At 40.7% G+C, this 27,165-nt stretch overlaps 1 protein-coding gene across 5 annotated transcripts in view; it reads right to left on the reverse strand.

Moving 5' to 3' along the window:
- Nucleotides 1-251: 251 nt before the first annotated feature.
- LRRC8D (leucine rich repeat containing 8 VRAC subunit D) overlaps nucleotides 252-27,165 on the reverse strand; it is a 48,163-nt gene continuing 21,249 nt past the window's right edge. For 4 of the 5 annotated variants that reach the window (XM_031614830.2, XM_090146381.1, XM_031614829.2 and 1 more), the window contains one exon: nucleotides 252-5,455. In XM_031614830.2, the coding sequence (XP_031470690.2) occupies nucleotides 2,883-5,453 (2,571 nt within the window). In that variant the 5' untranslated portion in view covers nucleotides 5,454-5,455 and the 3' untranslated portion in view covers nucleotides 252-2,882. Of the gene's footprint in view, nucleotides 5,456-15,418; nucleotides 19,668-27,165 lie in introns of those variants that run through there. The other variant, XM_031614832.2, reaches the window with a different exon arrangement.

The following is a 27,165-nucleotide window of genomic DNA, read 5'->3' on the forward strand; positions in this document are numbered from 1 at the left end:
TACTGTGCAAATATCTGCTAGGCAAGTAAAAATGGTGGTACCTCATTTAAGTTATGTATATGAAAAAACAATTCCACCCTTCTTGACATAACGTGTTGTAGTTAGAAGCAATACCTACAGAACTTACTAGGAGCTCCTTATATCTTCTCCTTAAATTCAGAGGCACCAGAGAGCAAGTTCAACATAAGACACTTGAAATCGGAGACCTCACTATGCAAACATGTTTTTCCCCCAGAAATAATAGATTAGAAGAAGATATGAACATCTTATTTATTAAATCAAATAGAAATGCAAAATATGTTTCACATGCCTTACATGGAAAAGAGATGAACTTCCAAGACCTTAAAGCAAGAGTGTGTCAGTTGACAGGCAGGAAATGGGAACATTATAAACAGTCAGAGAGAGGAAGGACTGGGGAAGGAGGCGACCTGGGGAAGATGGGCAGTTCCTCCCCACGCTGAGAAAGTTCTCCTAAAAACAGGAATGGCGGTTATGCTGAATAAGCATCACAAGCCTGAAGTTAAAACACAACTATTTGGAGGAAGTTGCCTAAATGAGTACAACTGGCTAATAACTAGTCATACAGGGATCTAGTTTATTCATACTGTACTCACGTTAGGTGAACATGGGCTTATCTTTGAACAACAGTAGGGACACAAGGAGCATCAGAAACATTCAAAAAAGCTTTTAAAAAAGCAGGATCAGCCCATGGTTGCATTCTGTGTGACACTGCTATTAAATTAAAGGAAAAAAAAGTTGAAAAATGTAAAAATAGTTCTAAGTGTTTTAATTACTTTGCCATCTTCCAACTCTTCCTCCCTCCTACACACAATTTCTTGGAAACTGAAATGACAGTCAACAGCAAATACAATGCATACACCAATATTATATCCCACAGTTTTTCTAAGAGTTATTAGTCCAGCCATTTTAAAGTGATCTATGTGCAAAAAATTAACACGTGAAAGAGTTTCTTAAAAGCACAACAAAAAAAATCACTAGAGCCTTAACAACTCCAAGTTGAAAAAAAAAATCTGAGAATTAGCACAAACATTTCCCAGTGGAGAAGAGATCAGTAACTGCAAGCGTTGTGCCAAATCTCTGCCTTGGTGCTGCAGAACTGTCAACATCACAAGTTTACTAGCAGCCGGCAAGGAGAAAATAGACCATATCCCAAAAGAAGTGGGAAAACCACCGTTCACTAACCAGTCTTCTGGTACACATAAACATATGGCATAGGTATGTATTCGGAGACTGCTACCTACAGCTGGGAACAGTCATCCTAGCATGACTAATAGTAAATGATTAACAATAAAATGTGCAAGAATCAGAAGAGTAGTATTTAAATTATTTCTGACTGCTCAATTCCCCTAGGCCTAAACTATCCCCTCGTTAATAGTGGTGTAAGTCAGGGCAGCTCTGGTGAAGCTGCAGTAAAAATTGCTGTGCATGAGGATTTGTGTGTGAGAAGAACAGTCCCTTGAACGTCAGACTAGTTCAGTCCTGACCGCACTACAATAGGGAATTGTGTTTAAACCATGAGTAATCATGTAATCGTCTCCCAGCATAGTACTTCTTTTCTGCACACATGGAATGTAAATGGCCAGGATTTACAACTGATGATGATTTTGCAGATTTAATGGATTGTATTTCTTTAATGGTTCTGGCAATGTAATCTCAGTTTAAAAAAAAAAAAAAAAAAGGAAAAATAACAACAAAAAAATAATAACAAAAAACAACATCGCCAAAATCAACCAAACAAAAAAATCCCACACCGCTGTCTGCTTTTTTTCTTTATTTGATGACTCATCTGGCACACATTTAGGGATCTCTAACAGTGCATAAATGTTCAAAAATATCAAATTACTAGGGCTGGGATAAGGATATCCTACAGTTAAAGTCTATGTGTGGAAGATATGCTACAATAGGTAATAAAGCTAAATCATGTTTGGGTAATTCTAAGTCTCTGTCATTAGTCTGGAAAATAGAGCAGACAACCCTGTTCCTAGGCAAGGGCTGTGAAACAAAATAATCACTGACTCTTGTAAAACGTCTCGAGTTTCCCAGATTGAAACTCTGAAGAGAAGCAAAACACCAGCAATAAAGTCACCTGCTGTTTAATGACTCTCAGAAGTTACCGTGCAGAACAGTTCAAACATCAAAACTATCCCCAACTTGGAAGGCCAGTAGCACTACTCTCCCTTTTATCACTCCCTGCTACTCAGGACAAAGGAGCCTTACGGAAGCTGGGGTAGAGGAGCTGTGGAACAGGACAGGTCCTCGCAGCTCTGAAGGGGTCACACTAAGTCATAGACAAATCTCATCCAAAACCATGAGGCCTTCAGAATGAAGAATGAGGGCAAACACATTTGGCCCCATGCAAACCACATACCTTAGTGCAGGAAAATGGTGGCTTCATTTGCAGAGAATAGCTAAACATTAGCAACACACCAGCGTGTGTTTCAAGTGCTGTTAGAACCATCCCATATACAACACTTATCTCTGTTTTTCCTCCCACAATGCACTAAAGTAAATCCAGACCTTAAAGAATAACTTGCATAGTAAGAAAAGGTCATCAATTTAATCATTTACTTTAAGCAGGCAAGCAAATTTGTAAACATTCAAAAGCGGCAGCATCCAAGTTACAAACAATTTAAGGAAAAAAGAATTGAGATTATTAAGGTTCTTTTTATCCTCTCAAAAATTTTGGAAATAATCTTTTTAAAACACTGCAAACATTGAACACTCGGTTACATCTCTTACAATCCTGCTAGTAGTCTTGCCTTCCAAGGAAATCTGCTTTCTAAAAACGCATGGTCTTACAATAGCCACACTTCTTAGCATTTACTGTTTGGAAGTTAGCTACTTGAGCATTTCACCTCAGCTTAAATCCCATTAGCAAAGGGAATGCTTGTGTCTTGGTTCAATACCTCTTTAACTTCCAAGGGCAAAGTGTCAAAGAGGTGATCTTCCACGACAAGCCCACTTTTCCTGAGAAGCTGACACTGCCCCAGCGTGGCTGGCAGACGGTCTAAGCAGTTTCCCTTCAGTTCCAGATGAGTCAGCTGCAACAGTTGACCAACTTTATCTGGGATTGAGGTAATACAGTTTTGTCCCAGACTCAAAGTCCTCAATTTAACGCATTTAAACAACTGTTTTGGCAAAAGGTCGACTTTGTTTCCTGTGATGTGAAAATGCTGCAGATTTTGAAGCAAACTTATTTCCACTGGAATCACTGCAATTGAGTTGTAGCTTACATCTAAACATCTAAGTTTCTGTAAACTGAACACTGCGGCTGGTAAGGATTCGAGTTTGTTATTGGAGAGGTAAAGAGACTCTAAGTTCTTTACGTGGGTAATGGAGGAGGGAATGTTGACTATTTTATTGTGCCACAGCTTTAAACAAGTCAATCTTTTTAAGTGCTGGAAACTGATGATTTCTTCAATTGTGCGTATGCTATTTGATTTTAAATCCAGTTCCTGTAAGTTAGAGAGGCTGAAGATGGCATGGGGAATTCTCTCCAGTTCACAGTTCTGCAGCTCCAACTCCGCAACATTCATCATCTTCTTAAGGCTATTCAGTACCACAAGCTTAGTGCCGTCATTATGAATGACCAGTTTTGTCAGATGTGGTGCCACATCTGTGATATTGGGGGGGATTTTGGTCAAATTGCTCTTCACATGGAGAATTTTAAGGTGTCTCAACTCTCTGAGAGACTCAAGCCCTATCATTTTATTATTTTCAGAGTTCAAGTTGCCTATCAAGTACAATTCTCGGAGGTTTTTGAGCAAATACACCCACGCAGGAATTTCTGCGACATCTGTGAATTTTACATAAAGGCATCTCAAATGGTCCCGGAGGAAGCTGAAGGCAGTCTGCTCGACCTTTGCAGGGCAGTGGCACAGATGAAGCTCCTGAAGATTTGTCATCTGGGAGATTTTTGCTGGGATTTTCGCTTCAGGAATCAGCTCCAGTTTTAACACATCCAGATCCGTCAGATCAAAGACTGCATCAGGGACCCCCGATAGCATAAAAAGGTGCAATTCTTGCTTATCCTGGGCATTGCGGGAAACGTGTTGCCGCAGCTTTTCAAAAGTCCATTCATGGTTTAAACTAATTTCACGTAGTTTGTTCTCACTTACCTCTGACAAGAAGACACCAAACCTTTTAGAATAAAGCTGGTCGTACTGATCTACCATATGCAAAAGAAACGCAAAGTCATTTTTGACATCGGGAATATCACTGAAACTACTCTCTTCTCTGACCTTTTCAAAGGAATATTCTTTTAAGGGTATTCGGAACAGCCAGAAGAGTGTGTAAAGACAGATAAAACCATAGACACAAATGAGAGAAATATAGCTGATAAGCAGCTTCTTCAACATGTAAGCCATGTTGTGCGTACATTCAAATTGCGTGTAGCCAATCAGGTGTTCCACTTTTGGATTGCAGATGTGTTCAAAACTAATGGTGTTGACAAAGTTTGCAGTATAGCAGAGAATAAATATGAACTTAAAAGTCTTGATGATAGTCTGGCCAACGTAGAGTTTGTAAATCAGATCGCTGTCCTCCACGTGAGCCCGGAACTTACGGACTTTCTCAAACAGTGCTTTGGCTTGTTCTCCATCTTTTTTATCTAAAATAGTGACACTGGGAACTTCAATCATTGGCTTGTCAGCTGAAAATTTGAAGCCAGACTTTGTTATCATGGGGGTGCTGGCACTTGGGCTTCCTTCATCACTGCTAGTGGAAATGTACTTGGGCAGGGACTGGGCACCAGTTAACCTCTGTTTGTTCTCCTCAGAGTCCTCACATGCTGTTTCAGACAGTGCTTTTGTAGTCCAGGGGGACTCAAAGCACTTCCCTAATATGGACACAAAATGCTCAATTTTTGAGCAGGTCTTGGGATACTTGAACCAAAAATTGCTACTGACTATTAAAATAATGGTATGGATGAGAACAAGATAGGGAAAATACTTTGAATACCAAGGAAGAGCCAAATGATAGCACATCTGGTTAATAAATACATATTGCTGAAAATCCAAATTTGTTTTGCGGCCTGAAGAATCCTTCTGCTCCTTCTTCACCTCCTGACTTGATTCAGTGGGTTGATACTGAGGAGAGGTAGCTCTGCTCAGAGGTACATCAGGTGTTACAGTAGGGGCACTTCCAAAAGAAACCGTTCTCATTGATGCTTCTTCTCCTTGACCAGTGGTTGTTTCAACAGTGGTAAAGTCAGCCTTCCCTGATGTGCTGGGTTGTGCTTTTGAGTTTATAGTAGACTGCAAAACTGGCAAGCAGACCACCTGGTCTTTGGTCAATTGCATGGTTCCAGCAAAAATGGCAACCATTAACATCACAACCGCTAGATAATCCATAAATACATCCCACCATGGTTTCAAGATACGATAGGTTGGCTGGATGTCATTGAGCGATGCAACTTCTGCAAGGGTAAACATTCCTACAAGAAAACAAAAATGAAACCAGTGAGCAGGTTATTTTACCATATGAAAAACAATGACACCATGGACATACAAGTCTTCAAAAAATGTAAGTTTTCATTATATTTTGTTGGATATCACATGCTGTCTATCGTTTCACTCAATAGGGTTCTCTCAAGGGATATATACAGAAATAACTCATTATTTTAGCATCAAAACAGAAAGATTATCACTTCAGGCCAGATGACATTTATGTAGCTTTCCCTCTTCACAGTACAAGCACCAAGGCCTGGTATATGCAACTGAAATATCTAAGAGATCTGTAGCTGATATGTATTAGCAAGAAACAGAAAAAACTGACTACGCTGCATAAAATCTGATTTTGTAAAAATGACCGCTTGGGTCTTTGAAAATGTGAAATTCACCATTAACTGTTTTTGTAGTACCTTGTATTTAAAGTAGATAGCACATGCTAGATGCTTTGCAAATTGCTCACGACTCGCGCAGCATCTTGTACCATTATAAGCAAGGCCTGTCATTTCTTTCTGTTTAACATAGCAACAGTTTATCTCCCACTTCTTGCTATTCAGCATCCACACTGACTACAGGATGGATTAGTCCCTCACCTTAAGTATCACCCCACAAAGAATGTCTTGCCATTACTATGTGAAAACCCAGTACAAGTTTATTTTAGGATGTTTTTAATGATGTTTTATACTGAGAAAGCTACGATGTATTTACTGGATCAAACGGTAATGTATACAAATATTGTTTCTCCAATTAATGAATCATAGAACGGCTTGGATTGGAAGGAAACTTAAAGATCATCTAATTCCAGCCCCCGCCATAAGCAGGACTGCCACCTACCAGCTCAGGCTGCCCAGGGCCCCATCCAGCCTGGTCTTGAGCACCTCCAGGGATGGGGCATCCACAGCTTCTCAGGGCAGCTGTGCCAGTGCCTCACTATTCTCCGAGTAAAAAAATTCCCTCTTAAGTCTAATGTAAATTGCTTCTCTTCTACTTAGGGGAAAAACAATGTCCTTAATTTTATGGGGAGAATATATTTTTTATATCATTATCACAGTGTGGTGATGGTGAGCTGCTTAGCCTATTTAGCACAGGCTGTAAGTTTCCCCTTCGATGTGAACATTTGTACTGTGAGGCAGAAGTGGCAAGCCACTTGGGGGAGAATCCAAATCTCGTTGCAGCTTGAAATAGCTTGCTTTGCTTTTTGTTTTGACAAAGTCTAGGGGATTCAACTTATCAGCTTTAAAAGAAAAGAAAAAAAGCATCCTGTGCAAGCAGGATGTGGTAAAACCATCATTTTAATTGCTGAACCCATAATCCAAATTTTCCACTTCTAAAGTAAAATAGGCAGCTTGTACACAACACATGGAATGAGGAAGGAGATAGGAATATACATTATCACCCTGAGCCTGTGTCCCTTTGTTTGAGAGAACAACTGAGCAGAACAAAGATCACAGCAGACTGCATAAAGATGCATCAGATTGATTACTTATAACTCACAGAACACTAATTTGTACAGACCAGCACAACAGAAACCCTAAACAAAAGCATCACTGGTCATGAATATGCAAGACAATGGTTTCATTATTTCTAGCACACATTTCTCATCGCTACAGACCCCGGAAAGGAGCTCAAAATGCAGGCATCACCTCAACCATAGGGTAAGATCCAGCCCCCTGCTCTCCTGCAAACTTTTACCAGTTTTGCACCTGCACAACATGGGGCTTGGTGAAGGTAGCCAGAGAAGAGAGGGCTACACCTCACTGCAGTACACGCTCAGTGCGTGGTTGCAAGTCACATCCCAGTTGCTCAGAAAATGGGCAGAAGGAACTTCCAGATCTCCCTTCTTGTTTTTCACTAGGAAAATAAATATCCAACACCCTTCCCTCACCAACAAAAGTTGATGGAGTCTTGTAATGCTCCCTGCAGCACATCTTTCCTCACTCCCTTTGCCCAGGGCCTGCAGCTGCATAGGGACACAGAGCAGCAACAGCCCGCAGCTATCAGAGCCTCACTCTCTCTGCATAACATTAGCTACAAACTCCTGTTTGCCTTCACATCTCCCAGCGCTTACCTAGATGGAGTCACAGCAGGACTGATTGGCCCAGAACTTCTACCAGGAACATTCAGCATTTAGGTAACAACAGAGTGTGGAAGAACAGCATGAGCCACTTGTGTTAATGTGAACAGACATTTTGAAAGGCCCTCCTTGCTCCAAAGACACAACAGCTGCCTCCCCAGAACAGGTGAACACAAACAGCCACTTCTTCTTGCATGGATGCTTTTATCAGAAGAGATGCTCTGAGATCTCATGCTGCTTTCCATGTGGGCTCGTTCACTTCACCATCCACACAAAATTCCCCTCCACTCAGCTGCTAATGCATCAACACAAGAACGCAGTACCAACACAGAGAGGACTGGTCATGCTTGCTGACTACAGGAACTCCTCTCACCAAATGAAATTGATTTTTTTTGCTTTTGCCATGAGACCATCTGGCTTAAAGCACTACAACTCAACCACTGCACCCTTGTTTGCTCCAAGCAGCCAAAGCAATGAAGAAGAAACAAGAAAGTACAAAGTGGTTTCATCTAGAATTAGGAAGAACTGGAAGAATAATTGAAAAAAGCTAAAGCTAAAAATCACCTCTGTCAGACCTCTGTTATACAAAAAACTATTTCAAAAAAAGGTTGTAGCTTGTGCCATCCTCTTCGTGAGGCTGTAGTCAGCATGATGTAAAAGGAGCTTTACACTCAGAAGCACCATATCCATTGCTCTGAGCATATATTCTCTTTCAAGTTACTGGTGTCAGAGTAGTTCTTCTGTGGGTAGAGATTTTCAGTTATAGAAGACATTAGAAGTATCTTATCTGGTATTACTGCCTAAAGCCGTGTACATCACAGAAAAGACACAGAGTATTCTGTAGTTATCAAAATCAACTCTGGGAACTGAAAACTGGTCTCCCTCCACACATCTAAAATAGTCACGTGATCTGAGCCTTTAAAAACAGAATGCAAACTGTAAGCCTACACACAGTCCAAAGGCACATGCTGACTGACAAGCTGTAAATAACTTTGTTATTTTCTCCCTTAAAACCATCATTATATTTATCAATCCTTGATTTTACTACCATACTAACCACAAAAGTTAATTTTTGTTTTACACTTGCAGATGCCCAGGAAAAGTCAAAATATTAAGAGGTACTCAGAACAACAGATCCAATATAGTTCCTTGTTTTGGGCTTTCCTTATGCCAAAACTGAATTTAGACTATTTTAAGTCTTTATTACCTGTTCTTCAAGCTTACTGACTGGAGTATTCCTTGGATTTGATATGAAGCCTTTTCATTGCTAATTTTCACCTCCTTTCATGGGTGCCACATTAGGGCTGGGATTTCACAACCAGCTATGGGGATGGCATGGCTAAGTAAGAGGCAAACTGTTGGAAATCTGAGCCTGTGGTTGACTGCATGAGCCGTGACTCATAGTTCTGTGTCTTCTCCCCTCAAGGCCACTGTGGGCTCCATTCACAACATCAGTGCAAAAACTGTAAGCAGGCAACTCAGTAAGTACTATGCAGATGAAATGTCTGATTTTTCACAGTAAAAACACGTCCTCATTACTCACAAGGCACCAAACAGATCTTGAGCATCGGCAGAAGACACAGAGATCTAGATCCAAACTGTGGTTCCTGGAGAGAAGAAGCTTTCAATTTTCAATATGGAATGTAGAGACATAGTCTCCTTTTAAAACAGCATGGTAGTTCAGTATTAGTAAGAACAAATTTTACAGTACAATATGCAAGGCTGCACATCTAACAAAATAAGGAAGACTTCTAACTTAGGCAAAATAATCTTTTCTCCAAAACCCGTTGTCTCCAGTTCTGTAAGCTGGATGACTCTCTTGGATAACATTAGCCTCCTCTAGCTCCAAATCCAGTATCTCCATGCAGCCACTGAGGTGTTTCTCTCTAGAAAATATTTCTTTGATATAAGGTAATATAACTGTTCTAAGTGCAGCTGCTTCTTCCTACCTCCTAAGGAGGAAAAATGTAAATTCTCAAAGCAGAGAAATGCTATCTCCCTTTCCACTGCTAAAATAATATTAAACTCTAAAACTAAAACGATCTTGTTTAGTTTGGAATTATATAAATGTATCACAGAAAGATGCAAAACTGCAATGAGAACTGACAATCACAATACAATTGCTCTAACTTAGATACTAAGTTAAATCAGCAAGGGTGACAAAGTTCGTAAGTCAGACTTTCATTATCATAAGGCAAAGCTATAATAAAGCTCAGAATGTGATTAACCTGTAGATTTTTTCTAACTTATTTCAGACTATAAAATCTGAAATACAAAGTGAATGTATTGGGGTTATTTCCTAAGAAATATTTCGGCTTAAATGCAGAAGTTAGAGGAAAAGGAAGCAGCAGATTGGTATGTCACTTTAATGTTTATTTACATCCTACTTCTTCCTGTACTTACTGATAAAACTTCATCTGTCTGACCCTGTAATTCACTGGCCCTCCTGTTTTAAGAGCATATTTAAAGTTAAAGCAAATCCAAAGTTAAAACAAACAAATAAAAACAGAATCACAACACATAAACCTCTTGTTTCACTCTCAGATTCCCAAGACTCTGAACAAGAGCACTTTGTCTCAAGAAACAAGAAGATTCTTGAATGAGCTTTGTCACAACAACTGGTCAAGAATTCCTTAAGAATTAAAAAAAAAAAAACAACAAAAAAACCCACTTCTAGTTGTAAAGAAAAAATAGTGCCCTGTCCAAAATCACTTGCTTCCTTCCCACAGGAAATTTTGGAGAAGAAAAGTTTTCCCATAACTTTGCTTTCTTGCTTTTGATCAAGTCACCATAAAGCTCCACTTATTTCCTCTGTATATTTTACTCTCTTCCTACCAACTATTCCTACTTCCTTTGCTTCTCTACTTCTGCAGTATCCTATGAAGACAGCCCGTCGGACCTGGATGTGCTATGAACACAGTATGAACTGCCTCTAGCCAGGAGCAACGAGCACTACAGACAAGCTGCAACCACCACCGCCATGGCACCATCCGGTCTTTTCGTCTCAGAGACAAGTGGAAAAAGCCCCAGAGCCTTCATAAAGTCATGCCTCACAAAAGGAACTAAATGAATGTATCCTGCACATACAGACATATACAGCATCTGCCCTGGTTATCCATTTTATACTTCAGGCTGAGCAAATTGCTATGGGAAGAGTTATGTGACTTAAAACTAACAGTATTTCAACCCAAGGGTAGAACTTCAGAGATGGTGTACCACACAATGCTGTGTGTGTGTGATTAGTGATAACTGAATAAGGAGAATGCAACAAAGGCAAAGGAGATTCCCAATGATAGAACAAGAGTTTCACAATGCCTTTTAAATGTGTAAAATGTATACACTCACATGTATGGAAAAACACGTTGCTGTTATTTGATAGTTGCATGATTAAGGAGGAGGATGGATTAGCACCATTCAAACACACTGAGAAATAAAAGAACAAGAAAACCCACCACCAATGCATCCCCTCCACTCCTTCATCCCACTGCCCAAATTGCACAATTACAATTTTGGACTTTGAGTGAAACAAAATATATCATCTCTCTGATATAAACTGTAAATAAATTCCCCAACTGGAAATCATCATCTTTATGTAAAATATTGACCAGATTGACAGTAATTCAGTAAATGAACAAGTAACAAAACACTATTCCTCTCAGGCTGCACATACACGTTAGGCTTCAGTATGCTGGAGACAGAAATAAGATTCTCACTTCATAGAACTAGTTTCAAATTAGTACCCATTTACAAAAATATGTTGTTTTTTTTTGTTTTTTTTTTTTAAATCTTCAAAAATTCTGCCCTTCAAAGCTGGTTGTATAACACTCTAACCTACTTTTGGATGCTACTATTTAAGTGTTTACACTCAATCTTCCTTGTTTATCAGCTCTTTGGAAGTCTAGTGCTATACATCACTCCTACACAGATGGTTTTGTAATCAACTTGGTATTTGAAAAGCAGCATTAGCAGCCATAATTCCCCTAACAATAAACTCTCAAATCATACCTCAGTCTTTCCTTGCTATAAATCACCAGATCTGTTTAAGGATGACTTTCAAGACAGAAGTCCAACACTGCGCTGCTGAGTAGTTCCTAAAAGCACCCAAAGGCCATTAACACAATTAAGTTGGCAATTGCCACATGTGAGTTCCGTTTCCACAGAGCACAGAAAATGAACCACTTCCTACTCAGCCTGCCGTGCTATTCCTGAACAAGTCTTCTACGAGAGGAGCTGCTTTGACCAAAAGTGCAAGCTTAAGTTCTTAGTCACATTTATCCCAAGGCTTCAGGATGCAGGTGAGGGGCTCAGCCTCTTCCAGAATATGACTAGTCAGTTTCTGACCTTGAAAAGCTCAGTGAGATCCTAAGGTGAATGTCCAGCAACACTGAGCTCCTTGCTCACACTTTAGTAGCATCAGAAACCACAAAGGCTCTGAGAGAGGAGCCAGGAAAAGGAAATGAGCAGACAATGAGAGTGGTCCTCGAGCATCCCTCTGCATAGCCAGTGAAGAGCTTGCCATAACAAGCTGTGATACAGCTCAGGTCTGACAATCACATGCACTCTTACCATTCTGCAACAAGCCACCTAGCAGGGCAACAGGCAGGAATCCAGGAGAACTGATCAATGCAGGCTGGACCCAGCAGGAACTTATGCTTTTCACATCTGCACGCAACAGTCCATAAGCACACAGAACTTTGACAGGCAATTTCTTCTCTAATGGAGAACATGAATCATCTGTAGTATACATTTGTCTATAGAAACCTTAGAGCAGAGTAACAAATGGACCTTGAGGATGAAAGCAAAACCACGCCTTAGCATAGCTGCACACACCCGTGCCAAACCTAGCTTGCTGCTAGAAGCACCACTGCTTACACAATATCAGGAATTCAGCAAGATGCAAAAGCAAAATGGACATCTGGTAATCCCACCCTCCTTTTACCCAAGGCAGATACATCACTAGTGATGGCAACGGTGACAGACAGGCAAGGATCAAACTTGAAAAAGCATTTTCTCTTTTACCTGAGAACAAGAACAGTGAGCAGATGCTTCCTGTCTCAGTTCACAGAATTCCTAACGCATACCCAAGCCAGTAATACCAACAAGACAGCTTAACTCATGCGCACAAAACTCACAGTTTAATGCAAAGCACTTCTACTCAAATGCAATTGAAAGTTTTGATTTAACCCACATGGACATAAAACATAGCAGTTACACAACACAGACTGTAATGGCTGCTTGCACTACAGTGTTAAATGTTTAATCCCTTTGTCCTTTCAAAATCTGCTGTCCTCATATCTTGTCAGTGATGTTTCTGCAGTGCTTTCTTGACCACCATCAGAAGTGCAGAAACACAGCAAACATCTGGTGCTTCTACTGGCCAGAGCACTTTGGGAATTTATCAAGATGCAGAAGCAAACTACACCAAAATAAAAGCACATCTGGTGATTCCAGTCCCTGCAGACTGCTTTTAGTCCCCCCAAAAAAGTCATTACAGAAACTGGGAGAGATAAAGACATTTTATAATGATTTTATAATGAAATCTTATTTTTAGCTTAGAAATCTGAAAGAATAAACAAATCAATAAGTTAAGTTTGCTTTTACATATGTATGTCCTCGTGGCTACAAAGATTGTTACATAAAATTGCTTGATGTCAGGTAGAAACAGCACTTTGTGACTCATGCAGTTCCTCCAAAAAAATATTCTTTTCTGGTCTACAGCCACACACACTGCCAGTCTGTCTCATCTTGTTGTGGATTTCACTAGGAACTGGGGCAACTTCAAAAGCTTAAGAAATTAAAGTTGGCATTGAGTTGCTCCTTTGGTGATTTTAAGCCACAGTCTGTGAAGATACAAATCTTAATACAGAAGATATAAGTACCTTTAACTACATACCCAAAACAAAAAGAATAGGAAGGAATGTCTACCAAAGAAAACAAAACGCATCACTGATGTTCATGTTGCTGCAGGCTTTAAAAGCCCCTCTTCAGAGAGGAGCAACCCCTCCGCTCTAACTCACAACACCTAGGAGTCTAGGTTTACTTCGTTTCCAAACCACATTTCCATCAGAATGTAAGCAGGTTTACTGAGTAACTAACACCAGTTATTCTGAATGAATACTTTCATTCTTCTTAGTTCTAATGGATGTGCCAGTGACCTTGCACTAGAACATTTACAGCACCTTCACAGAGATTCAGAGCCCAGAGCAGACAAAAAGTTCCTTTAATGAAAGCACAGCGTCCATTGTTGCCTATCTGAGCTGGTTCATCTCTGCAGACAGAAGAGCAAACACAGACTCTCACTGGTTTACATATTAAACAGAACTTTCACATATGATTTGCACACACATGAAATACTGTAGTTAAAGCACCCACACTGGCACTTTCATTAGCTAGAATTTATGAGGAGAGAGTCACACTTAAACTAAAAAAACTGAAACAAAGGCAAATTAAAACACAGACACAAAACCACTCAGTGACACAAAAAGCTGCACAAAACACCAGTCTCCTACTCATGTATCAGAGTTCCTCTGTTCCTGCCAAGATCTGTACGAAGGTATGCCAGCTCAGCTGAGAACCAGGATACGAAAGCACATTTAACAGGACAAAATTCAAACTATGTTCCTACTTAAACATCATGCAGCTTCTTCTCTCCCCTGGGAGAAGTGACTTCCTCACTCAAGCTGAGGAGTAGCTGTAAAGCCACATCACAGCAAGTACTCTGGACAACCACTAAGCAGCCTCTGAACCCCCCCCACGTCCCCCATCCCATCCTCCAGGCAGACACCCGCCAGCAGCAGATAGGTTGCTGCATCCCTACCTGCTCTTTATCAAGCAAATAAATCTTCTGTGCTTCAGACATATTGGTCAAATGGGTAACAACAGTGATTTCTCGTGCAAGAACTTTAACAAGAGATGAATTGTGACTTATTAATGTCTCCACATTCCTGCCAAGCTTCCAATAGCTGAAACTTCAGTGGTTTCATGCCAGGATAAAATGCCTTCAGCTCCAGCGTTTATCCTCCAAGAAATTTAAGATTACTATATTTCTTTTCCCTCGACTAAACTTAAGCTCCTTTCTGTAAGAGGTAAGTTGTTTTCTTAAGTCCATTTAGTCCCGTAATTGTTTGACTCAGGGTGTGTACTTGAGTCTCAGTACTTAAGCATAAAAAAAGGAATTACACTACCACACATCATCTGGAGGCTGTCACTTTGAAATTTTGCTAACAGATTCAGATCACCTCCTTTCTTTTTATGCCGGATTTTTTTCAAATCCCATTCAAAACTTTGCATTAACAACAGAAAGAAATGTTCCAAAGGACTTGTAGACTGTCTTTCTTGAGACTGCAGCATACCGACAAGAAAGCTTCCAGCTCTGCAAAAGGGTTTAGTAAAGCTCGATTGTGTTGCCTGCTGCCAATCACCAGCACCAACGTACCCATTCAGCCTCCAATTTAAATATTTACTATTGCTAAGTTTATATTATGGTTTGCCCCAAATGCTCCAGCTGAAATTGTAACCTCTGCAGCGAGGGCTCTCCAGCAGCAAGCAGGCAGACAACCCTTGCCCCAGAATTCTTACAATTTAAAAGTGATTATTTGTTAGATAATGACATGTTCAGGGCTGTAAAATTTGAAGCAAGAAAACAAAAAAACCACCAGGCTTCCAGAAAAAGAGAAGTGAAATAACAGTGTTATTAAAAATAAAGTCAAATTTAATATTTAATGCGCTATCTTTGAAAAGGCTAAACATTACTATGCAGACAAATCTGTTTATAGTTACCTCTTTTCTCTATACTTAGCCACCCTCCTTTCTACTGGTTTGAGGGTGATGCTACCTCAAGAAAAAGGCATTAAATGTAATAACCCTTGAAACCTACCTTTTTCAGTCGCTTCTGCAGTATCAAGGACAATGAAACTTTGAGTACGTACTTCAATTTAACTCCAAATAACCAAAATAAAAATACAGAAAGGAGCAATGTGACTCCAGCTAATCTGTGGGTAAATCTCACTCCTGCTCCAGTGTGACATCCAGCTACCTGCTCAGCCCAGAACAAGTAAAAGCACAAAGTACATGCCTCCTGCAAAAGATGCCCCACCACAACTCCTGCTTCTTTTCCTGTCCCTAGAACCTTGCCACCATTAATGCAGCCATGACATGTGCACAATAACCCTGGCAGCTGTCTTCACAGCCATCCAGTCGCACACCATCCCACCGACTGACTCCTACAACAGATGTGTAAGCTAGTTGGCTGGCCAAATGGGCAAATCAGGTCACAGATGCAGCTCTTCATTTTCTGCAGGCAATGGTTTCCCATCACCCCAGGTGCTTGATTCCTGAACTAGTTTTGGCAAGTTACTCATCCTTTATAGCAGCACAACTGCCGCTCCCCAGCTGCTCTTGAAATAAAAGGAAAGTAGTCCTCTTGTTGGAGGAAAACACATTAGTCAGGTTTTTGTTGTTGCCACTGTTTCCACACACAGCCAAACCAGGTAACTTTCTCAGCAAGCCCAGAAGGCCCTGAGCAAACTCGAGTACGCAGTAAGGCAAGCTCACCATGCAGCATTAGCATCACACTGAGCTGGGAGGAAGGTTCACCTCTCTTAAATCATCTTCTAGCCCTTCCATCAGCACGCCAAGATTTTGGAAAGCAGGGTAAAGGCAGAAAGCCTGTACTTGTGCAAGTACCTTACGGCTGATCTCGGAGTCCTGGCTCCAACTGTGCCTCCCATAACGCAAGGACTCTGCAGAGAGGTGCCACCAGCCTCTTGCTGGTCTTGCGCTCTGTGCAAGGTAACAACTTGGGACTTGTCCCAAGAAAAATTGCTCAGTAACTTCACTTCCAGCAGTACTTCTAGAATCATGTGCCACAGAATCATAGGATTCCCCAAGTTGGAAGGCAACCACAAGGATCATTGAGTCCAACTCCTAGCTCCATCCAAACTTCAAACCTTATGTCTGAGAGCATTGTCCAAATGCTACTTGAACTCAAGCAGCTGGTGCCACAACCACTGCCCTGTGGAGCCTGTCCCAGTGCTCAACCACCCTGGTGAAAGTGCAAAACCTTTTACAATTATCCAGCCTGGCCGTCCCCTGTCGCAGCTCTGTGCCACAGGCACACACAGGCATACCTGATGCCCCCGAAGTGATGGGGTGGCACAGCCTCATACCTCACTTAGCACGAGAGCCAGGAGGCATCCTGCAACTATCAGGAGACATGCAGGGGTTACTTCAGCGCTCTGTTTGCATCTGAAATCAGTAATTCAATAAAAAGTAAACACCAAATGGCCAAAAAGTGCCCATACAGTGACCTCAATCACATTATTCCAAGTAGTCTTAGATACTACCAGATCTATTTCTTATGTTTGACTGGCACTGTTTTAACATGAATCTAGTGAAGAACATCAGGACAACCAGCCAACTGCTTTACTTATATGTTCCCGCTATCTCCTCTGCACACACGGATAGCTGCCTGTGAAAGCAGGTGCACTGCAATAATAAACATTTGACTACGTTTTCCATAATCATCAGTCATGGCTAAACCAAACCATGAACAAAACCAGCCATTTCATTTATCCCAAGTTCTGCAACAACTTGTCTTTGACCAAGAATATATACATCTTTTTTCATATGTATGCATGTTTATATATACATACATGCACACACACAGGTTGCTCTAGAAGTAATGCCTCCTATTTATTTCCATAGAAACTACAATAAAGAGCACAATAACATTATTTGATAGAACAAATTCTCAGCTACAAGACATTATTTTTCAACATAGTCACCACCATTAATTATACATCTTTGCCAGTAATGAACAAGAGCTTGCATGCCATGCTCATAAAAATCTGCACCAGCGGAAGTGACCCATTGTTTCACAGCTGCTATGACAGCACTGTTGCTGAGAAAATGTTGCCCACACAGTCTATCCTTCATCAGCCTGATCAGACAGAAGCCAGAGGGCAACAAATCCAGACTATATGGTGGGTGTGGTAGGACAGTCCAGACAAGACAGGCAATGTGCTCTATGGTCTTCAAACTGATATGGAGCCTGGCATTACTGTGATACAAGGAAAGGTTGTCTTCTTATCTGGCCTGACACTAGAAGTTTGAGCCTTCAGCTTGGTCAGTATTGTGATGTAACAGTCAGAGATGATGGTTCATTCAAGTTCCAGGAAATCCAGAAGGATCACCCCTTTCCTATCCCAAAAGACAGTACACATCACTTTACCCACTGAGATCTATGTCTTGAAATTTTTCTTCAATGGGGAAATCACACATCACCACTCCATAGATTGCCATTTTGACTCCAGCTTGTAGTGGTGACATCACATGTCAATACCAGTAATGGTGTGATACAAGAAACTGTCACATTCAATTTCACATTGGTTCAATAGGGCCCGTCAAACTTGCACACACTACTCTTCCTGTTTCTGTGTGAGCATTCGTGGAGCCCACCTAGCGCAAACCTCGCAATATTCCAATGTTGCCACTATCGTTTCCAATGCACTGAAGTAAATATTCAGCTCCATACACAGTTCCCTGGTTGTAACCTGCTGATTGACATAGATGAGCTGATCAAGATGCTCTTCATTTTGTAGTGTGACAGCTATGCACAGCCACCCAGACATGGCTTGTCTTTCACATTTTTGCCACCATTGCTGAAACGCCACACTCTCTGCCTCACTGCACTCATATTCACTGTTTGGTCTTCATAAACATTCAGTAAGCATCAAGGAATGTCAGTGGGTGCCATTTTTCCCACATGGAGGAACTCAATTTACATACCTTTGTTGCATATGCACTTCTATGTTAGACGCCATTTTGACAGAGTGCTCCTCTGTTGCCATCTGTCACATGGTGACAACATGCAATGGGATACTGGCAGGAAGGTTCAATCTCTACTGCAAGCTGCAAAAGCTGGAGGGTTCTTTTGCACATGGACACAGCCACATTCATGCTCACAGTGAAACTGATTCTGGACCACAAGGCCTTTACAGGAACACCAAAGTTGGACCACATATAAGCAGGCACAGTATGGCTGCTATTCTTGGTTTGAATTGGAGAAAGGGAAAAGCCAGTACAACAGCTGGTTATTGGTCAGACAAGCATCTTTCTTTAGGTTTAGTGGAAAGTTGAAGCCTTGTCCCAAAATAGGCTTCCTGGCTTGCTGCGTTGCCTGCTCTGACATGAGAGTCAGAGTTACTGCTGGGTTATAACATTCTTCATATAACAGACCTTTATGGCAACCCTCTTCCTGACTCACGAAGGGCGTCCTCCCTCTGTCTCATCATACCAAGCATCAGATGCCTTTCACAATAGTGGCATTGTATGCTCTGTGCTCCTTATCCTACCCCTTTTTGTAGGGCTCAGACCTGGGTCTTAGTCAGAGTTCCTAGGTAATCAAACAAAAAAATTGTAACTTTTAGACAAACATTTACACTCTGCTAGTACTTAATACTTACACTGTAAAAAAGTTTCAATTTTCTATTCTGTATCAAGGCCTTACATTGTGCAATCCAAGTATCCTGCCTCTGAAAGATTACAGCCCAAAAGTTCAGTTGAATTGCACCAGATTTCACACTGTATAACACATCAGGATGATTGAGGGAGGCAATAGTTTCAAGCTTGAACTGACTGTAAAAGAACCTTTAAGTCTATGCCATGGGCTAGAAACAAAATCCCTTTATCTTCTATATTAGCAACATTTTGATCACCAGAAAAATCACAAATTAAGACATTCAAGAAGGGTTTAAAAGTGTTAGCAGTGTGCTGGAATTACTCCTTATCATGTGACTCTGTTTTATGATGTGATTTAGCAAAGATATCACTGCAGGACATAATCTAGTAGAAAATTCTGCTACTTACATACACACACACATTTTACAGCTGGGAACTCCTCCTCATATCAGTATGTTCCCTATGGTTCAAAAGTAAGCCTGCAACAGTGCTCACTCACCCCATCCACACCAGAACCCTTCATCTAGCAGCTATGTGAGCAGCTGCATATATTTTTCAGCAGCACAAGGGCCTCATGGGCTGCAGCCACGCTGTCTAAGCAGAGAGCATAAATGAGGTTTCCACTTTTGCTTAATCTGGGAATAAGAGCTCTTAGCCCGCAACATAGGCTTATGTGCTGAAGCAGGGCCCATTCATTGATGCTTGTTTTGTCAAATTAAGATAGATAGATTGTAATAATTAAATTAATAATAAAAAATAAAATTAAATAATTAAATTAATTAAAAATTGTAAGATTACTTCCATCCCTACAGTGAGGAGATACAATTGCCTGTATACATACAAGAAAATGTACAAACAAAATGAGTAATCGTGAGGTGGCTTTAAAACAAAAACAAAACCCCCACCAAAAGTCAGAACTCTCGTGGAAGTAAATGCCAACAGACTTAGACTACAGGATCTTAGTTATATAAATAAGAGTAATAATGAGTCATTTATTAAGTAATCTTTACTGTCTTCAGTCAGCACACACAAAAAGAAATGTGATGATGGCACATTTGAAATTAGCCAGTTACATACAATAACCTCTTTCTTCTGAGTTGCTGCTTGTGAATAGCTGTAATTTGAACAGATATCTGAATAAAAATCCTTCTACCCCCTCACTGTATAACAGAATCAAAATCAAAGTTTTACTGCGATGAGCAAAAGGCTTAACATGAAAAATTCAAGCTTTCAATGTTGAGCTTGCATTTAAGCTTTACAATTAACAGTGCTACAGTGCTATTGAGGAAGGCAAAGGTCAGCAAGGGACCATCAGGGTAAACTCAGATTCTCCTACTACACCAAGGCTATAGCCACCAGCCTGCCCTGAGACAGCCGTCTCTGTCAAAGCCACAACAGGCCACAGGCCTGATCCTCCAGCTCCTAGACAAGGGCTCCCAGCCAAACGTAACACTACCTCACAGAACAACACAAGCCAAACTATTTCTTCCTAGTAATTTAAGTCATTGAAAACCACATGGTATAAAACTATGAATTGCCACAACCATATGCTAGAAAACAACATGGCCAACATATTAGCAAAGTACAGTTATTTCTCTATAAATTAAAGCCAAGGGATTTCTAGTGGTTTGTTTTTTTTTTCTTCTAATACACAAAACCAGAGTGCCAGAAGCATGTTCCTTGGTAGAAACCCAAAGATCACTTAATAGTCTCAATTTTCAAGATGTCTTAAGACTACATAACTTATTTCATTACTTCCTGCTCACAAACAAAATACAAAAGCAACTTCAGCTTCCTCTGTGATCTCCTTTGACTCTTGGAACTCCTGTGGGCAGACAAGAACACCAAGAACATGAATACTGCTCATCTTTGGCATTAACTGAAGATCTTTAATTTACAATTTACAATTACACTATAAAATACACACACACACAAATGTCTCTTGGATCCAGCTATCTTTCCACAGTTAGCAAATGATGCAATTCATGCAATCATCACAGTCCAGATCAGACCAGTGACACTGTAAGACATCATGCAAGCAATACAATAGCATGTACTGAACAATTACTGAAAACCCATTTAACAAATAAAATCCATCTCGTAAAAAAAAAATCCCACAGGAGTCTTTTGCTCCAGCATATCATTTGTGCTTCAGACTTGGCATTTCAAAATATTTAGAGTTTTCTTCAATAAAGAATTCTACTTGTGCTGGAGTGACTGTACACAGGGAGAAATGCAGCCTTCATATAAGAGCCTCACTCAGCCTATGATTATTGATGCTGCTTTTCAGAGCACCTATGACTTTAACACTGTATTTCCCTCTGCTCAAAGTTCTGCCTTCCCTACTTGACTGTCATAGGATACCAATCCAAGCTAGACAGGCAGCCCAAAGAGGTATCGCTACTAAGCTGTTCATTTCATCCTAATACAGACTGTCAAAGCAAGTCCTCTCACGGATCCCATATTTGGGCCAGGAATGGCATGACCACAAAATAACCATTCCTACCCGGAAGAACAGAGAGGCTGGAGAGTTTGATGTCCTCCATTTGCTGAAATTTTAAACCTTTACAAGGCATTATGCCTGCACCTATACCTGCCTACCAAGATTTTCTGCCCATTAGTAGCTACCAGATGCAACTGTCATAAACAAAGCTATGGTTATGCTTGTGCATGCCTGCATATACCCTTGGGAGGAAAAATAAAGGAAAAAAAATGTAGAGCAATGAAGTTGGAAACATTTGTAACTCCATTTAAGAAAAGACAGAAGCTTTCTCCAAAGCAAATGTAAGAGGCAGCTAATAATGGCATCTGGAATCTTTTGCTTATCAAAAAACACAGCCAGGCCTTCTTCCTTCCACATCTTAAATCTTGTTCCTTCACTCCCTTTCCTTCGTTCAGTTGTAAAGACATCAATCTCCAAAATAAAGACTGTGCAGTTTTTCTGTAGATCAATTACTTTAAATACAATGGAGTGACACTGTACAGTACTATCACCAAAAAGCTGAATGCTCAGAACCAGTTTGTTACTCTGACACAAGTTTGTGTATCAGCATCTGTGCCCTGAAATGAGAGGCACAACAACACATTTCACTCAGGGTGAGTTCTGCCTTTATCACCAGCTCCTATTCACACACACACCCTCAGTGCTCCTGAGGCCACCATTATGCTCTTTCTCATATTAAATTTAGAAACAGATCTCTGAATCACTAGTTCCTGTTGTTGGAAGTAGCTAGAAACAGATGTTACAGCAAAATAAATTTCCTAGTAAACAGTTATAAAATAATCTGTCCACTATGTTAGACACCACTGTTGCCAATTGTTTTTAAACCTTAAAACAAGAATTTATAAATTCATATTATTCACAGAAATTCACAAACAATTTCATTCTTTGAGATCTCTAATCCTTTCTAGGATCAAATTAACTCCTACCCATAATGATATCATGTGGCAGAGAGGTCCAGAAGTTAACCATCCACAATGGAAAAAAAACTCGGAACAAAACAAAAAAATCTGTTGTCTATAATCTCATTACTCAAAGGCCTCCCACTACACATGTTCTATTCATTCTACTTTTCTGTCACTCCTCTTCAGCAGGCGAGCAAAAAGATCAGACATACTACCTCGCAAGGGATGAGCAGCACAGATTCCAAATCTGGTTATATGTAAGGAGGACCAACTCCAGGTGCAGGAGAGCACAGTTCACGCAGTGCTGCACACAAGCTCATCCACCTTGCAGACATAAATTACTTTGTAGCATGAGTCCATTAGATGCCATACCACATGGTTAAGAAACTCTTCATAATCATTTGTGGACCACAGTTTCTTCCATGGCTCTCAGAACACCTAACATAAGATCTATTGGAAGCACTATTCATGCATATGCTTCACATGTATTAATAGATATATGCAATATATACACTACCAAGCAATGCCAGCTGGAGCTTGGTTGTTTCAGCATACGAGGAACATCTTACTTATTGTTTATGAATTACTGAAGCCAAGGGGACAACAGAAACCAAGGGGACAACAGAAACCACTGTACTCTTATTGCTGCATTTAGCCCAGAAGACTAAGTTAAACTATACACCAGATCTTTGTTTGCTTAACGTAACACTTCCACAGAATCACAGAATTGTAGAGGTTGGAAGAGACTCTGGAGATCATCTAGCTCCAACCCCCTGCTTTCCTAACAGGAAAGCATCCAGGTGGATTTTGAATATCTCTGGAGGAGACTCCACAACCTCCCTGGGCAGCCTGTTCCAGTGCTCTGTAAAAAGAAGCTGCTCCAACTCTAGAATCATACACAACTCCAGCACTGCTCCCATCTCCTGTTGCCCACTGCTCCAACTCACTCACACGCACACAGTGCAAAATCCTTTGAATAAACAGCCTTCGCCTCACTTACGGCACTGCCTACCGCAACAAGACCTGCTGGCTCTATCAGCACAGACCCTGCCCTGTCTCCAGATACATGATGAAAAGTTTCAATAGAGTTTCGCCTCATTTCAACCCCTTAAAACACATTTCTGGAAGCATTCACATTTGATAATGATTCACCACCAGTGACTAACTGTTAAATGCCAGTTAGTCAGTTCTTAGTTCATTTCTGCAATAGCACATAGCTCTAACATGCCTGAACAGGAGCCTTGGAGGGGGACACTGAAGTCCGAGCCAGCTACCCCAGCTGTTGTTGATGAAGGGAACCACAGGCAGCAGAAGGAAGGAGTCAGGGAGCAGCAGTGGCCTGCAAGGGAAGGACCATCTCCCTGCAGCTGCATCACATGCCTTTCGAAGGTGTAGCTGTATTACATCTCACACAAATCCCTTTCCCACGTCAAATCTGGTTTCCAGCATGTCACTAAGATGTGTTTCCCATGAAGTGATATAGATTGGCATTAAACTGTATAACGTTGTGGTGTTTTTAGTTTGTTTGTTTTTGTTTTGTTTTTTGTTTTTTTTTTTGTAATCAGCTGAACACTGCTTTAACTTTTCCAGTACCTTGATGAGGATTAATGTCAGCCTGTCTGGAATACAGCTAACACAGTCACCCACCCTGCCCTTCTCTGGCACTGTTAACTTTAAGACCCTCTGTGTCAACAGTTATTAAAAGATTGTTGTCTGCAGGCCCACAAACTTTTCAGTACACTATTTTTAACAGCTGAGTTACAGCACTGCTGATTTCAATGTCTATCCCTAGAATATCAAATCCTTATGAGGATTTAAAGAAACTCGTCTTCTGTTAGAATGACACGATATCACATTCTGCACCTTCATGAATACAAAGAAGTATTAAAAGATACTTATACTTTTTTTTTTGCATGATCTGTTTCATTATCTTCATCTAGTGACTTATGTTTCCTAATGCTTAAAATGTAAAATAGGAGCAGAGTTAAGTCCCTTACTCACTAATTTCTAATGTTCATTCATTCTCATGTATCCCTTGTCCCCTCCATTGTCGCAGTTTGTTTTGAAAAGTCTAGATGTGCCCAGAAGCAAGAGGGCTGTTAGCCTAGTTGGTTGGGTTTTTTTTCCTTCTTTTCTTAAACCAGAATTTCACCTTTTTGGCCATTTCAAGTACTCTCAGAGATCTCTGTTTTCCATTCACACTTTTCTTCCTACAATAACATTAACTAATTTCAACTTTATGACAGCTGTGCTCTTCTGAGGCATCAAATACACATTTCCTTGGAGTTGCTTCTGTTTATCAATGCTGTACATAAGTAGGTTGGGAGTAACAACACAAAACCAAAAGAATGCACAAAGGGAGGCAACTCTGTATGTTTGATGGTTAGCCACTTTAGATACCTACAAAAAGAAAATTGGGAGAAAAAAATATATCTGTATTTGTTTGTCCTGTTCTTTAACTGTAAAGGTAAGGCATTCAGCAAGTCACCAATTTGATGAGTCAATCAAAGAGGACAACTCACACATTCAGGCCCTTCCTCACCAGCCTGACCAGGTTAAAGAGCTTATGCACGCTGCCAGCCATCTGCTGCTTTTCTGATGAATGATGCAAAAGGAACTGGCCTCAGTCCTATTCTCAGAGCAGCACTACCACTGAAACTACTGTGTGGCAGCCTCAATGAAGAAGAAAGGCAACACAAAGCACATGCATTCTGTGTGTAGATGAAATATTCCTCATCTGCTCAATGGAGAAGCATCCATCCTCTACCCGGATTTGCACATGCGGTGGATTAAACCTTAGTACAGAATCAATCCTTAGCCTCTAGGATCAAGTCTTTAATAGGGCAATAAAACTTAATATATTCAGCAAGGAAGCCACAACATTTGGTTTTGTAATTGCCACTACAGTAGAAAAAAACATTCAGAACCTTCCAGTCTCCAGCATAACTTGATTTAAATAAACATGCTAACTATTCATATCCAATAAATCCTAAAGCATGGCAATAGTCTATAGAGATAATTTTGCACTGCAGCATACATGGACTTCTCCACATAATCTAGAGCCTCACATGACACCTATAAGAAATTCATTATGATGTTTAAGAATTGCCTACACCCAGTAGCCAAAAAGGAAATAACGTAGGTGCTGCTGCACAGACACCACAGCTTATTTTAAACAACCAAAAATGACAAAGGAAAAATTCATACAGTAGTTCAGCCTTTTACTCTTCCTACTAAAGCAGCAGAAAGAAAGGGAAGGTGAAGGAGGGGAAAAGAGACTGCAGCAGTACACTGATAAGCAAAATGGAGAGCCCTGTCCATACCTTCTGCAACAAATTACCGCATTAGGCAGCATCAGTAATCACACAGTTAATGATGGTTTGAAGAAGTCATAACAGTGTTTCAAAGGTCTGTTGCAAAGACTGAAGTCAGTCCACATTCCTCTCATAATTTCTGCTTAAGGTTAGCTGAGCCAGAAGGAGTTGCCTGAATATTAAATTCAGATGAAAGAACAGAGTGCCTTTAAAATATAAGTACTATTCTTGAGCAGTAATGCTTCTACGTCCACATAAACCTTCCCAAATCCTTACGAGCAGCCTTCTTGTGTAACATAATCCACTTTGAGGCTCTGACTGCGCAAAGCACTTTGGATTACTTCTTAAGAGACAAAAAGCATATACATTAAAAAATGGATTGGTTAAACTGCTTCAGCCCCTCTTCATGGGTTCTTGCTCAGAATCAGAGTAACTCTCTCGGTTATTCTGCCCCAGATGTAAAGCAATCCACGTGAAAATCACACCTTGGGCTGACTTGAATAATCTCTCAATGGCATGTGAAGGCAAGCCCTTAACTCCAGAACCACACATGGATTTACTGGGGAGTAACCATTCAAAATACCTCCCCTGGGAGATGGGCCCAGACAACACAATGCACCATGTTGCTGGTTCAACATCAAACCAGCCTAAGAATGCAAGAAACCACACAACCATAACAACAAGCTTGAATTCTGGTAAATGAGTACAAGACTCTGTATTTGCCAGGTTTATTTTAGAGAAGGGATTTCTAACAGGCACCTAGCCTTAATTCTAGAAGCCTCTTATTCTGACACAGTTTTCCAAGATCTCTCCATTCCTTTCCTCCCCATCCCCACCCCTACCCTGCAAGCTGCATCCCTCAACTCCTTCCTCTCACGACCTACCCTACTGAAAGCCCAGCCTGCCACCCAACAGCTGATGGGCTGTGAACAGCCTAGCACAGAATGCATTGTGATGTAAGGCCCTTACTGGGAGATTTTAAGCATCACCTGGAAGATGGCAGAAAGCAAACAGGAACTCCAGGTTCAGAGCCAGCCAGCTCAACTTGGTGTGCTCCCTCCCACGCAGACAGGCACTTGCTGTTTTTCCTGGGGATACGTTTTCAGATCACAGCCACGACCTGCTGCAGATACAAATCAGCTTTGCTCATCCCACAGTTTTGTCACTGACAAAAAATAGCTCTGGAGGGAGAGGAGGAGGTTTTCAGCTGTTTTCTTCAGTCTTCTAGAGCTGTTTCTTCTGTCTTCTCCTTCCAGATTTTATACTTTGCAATAAGGGATAAGCCATTTTCTCACGTTGATGTCTTGATGCTAGAATAGCCATTTTCTTATTCTACAGAGCCGATACATCCTCACAGCTGCCTTTATAACAAACCCCACAGTAGTCACAACATTCCAGCAGCACCCTCAACAGTGCCATCACTGGGCTTTTCATGAAAGAAAGC

Source organism: Phasianus colchicus, chromosome 9 (genome assembly GCF_987193195.1).
Source record: "Phasianus colchicus chromosome 9, bPhaCol1.hap1.1, whole genome shotgun sequence".
In the NCBI taxonomy this organism is placed as follows: Eukaryota; Metazoa; Chordata; class Aves; order Galliformes; family Phasianidae; genus Phasianus; species Phasianus colchicus.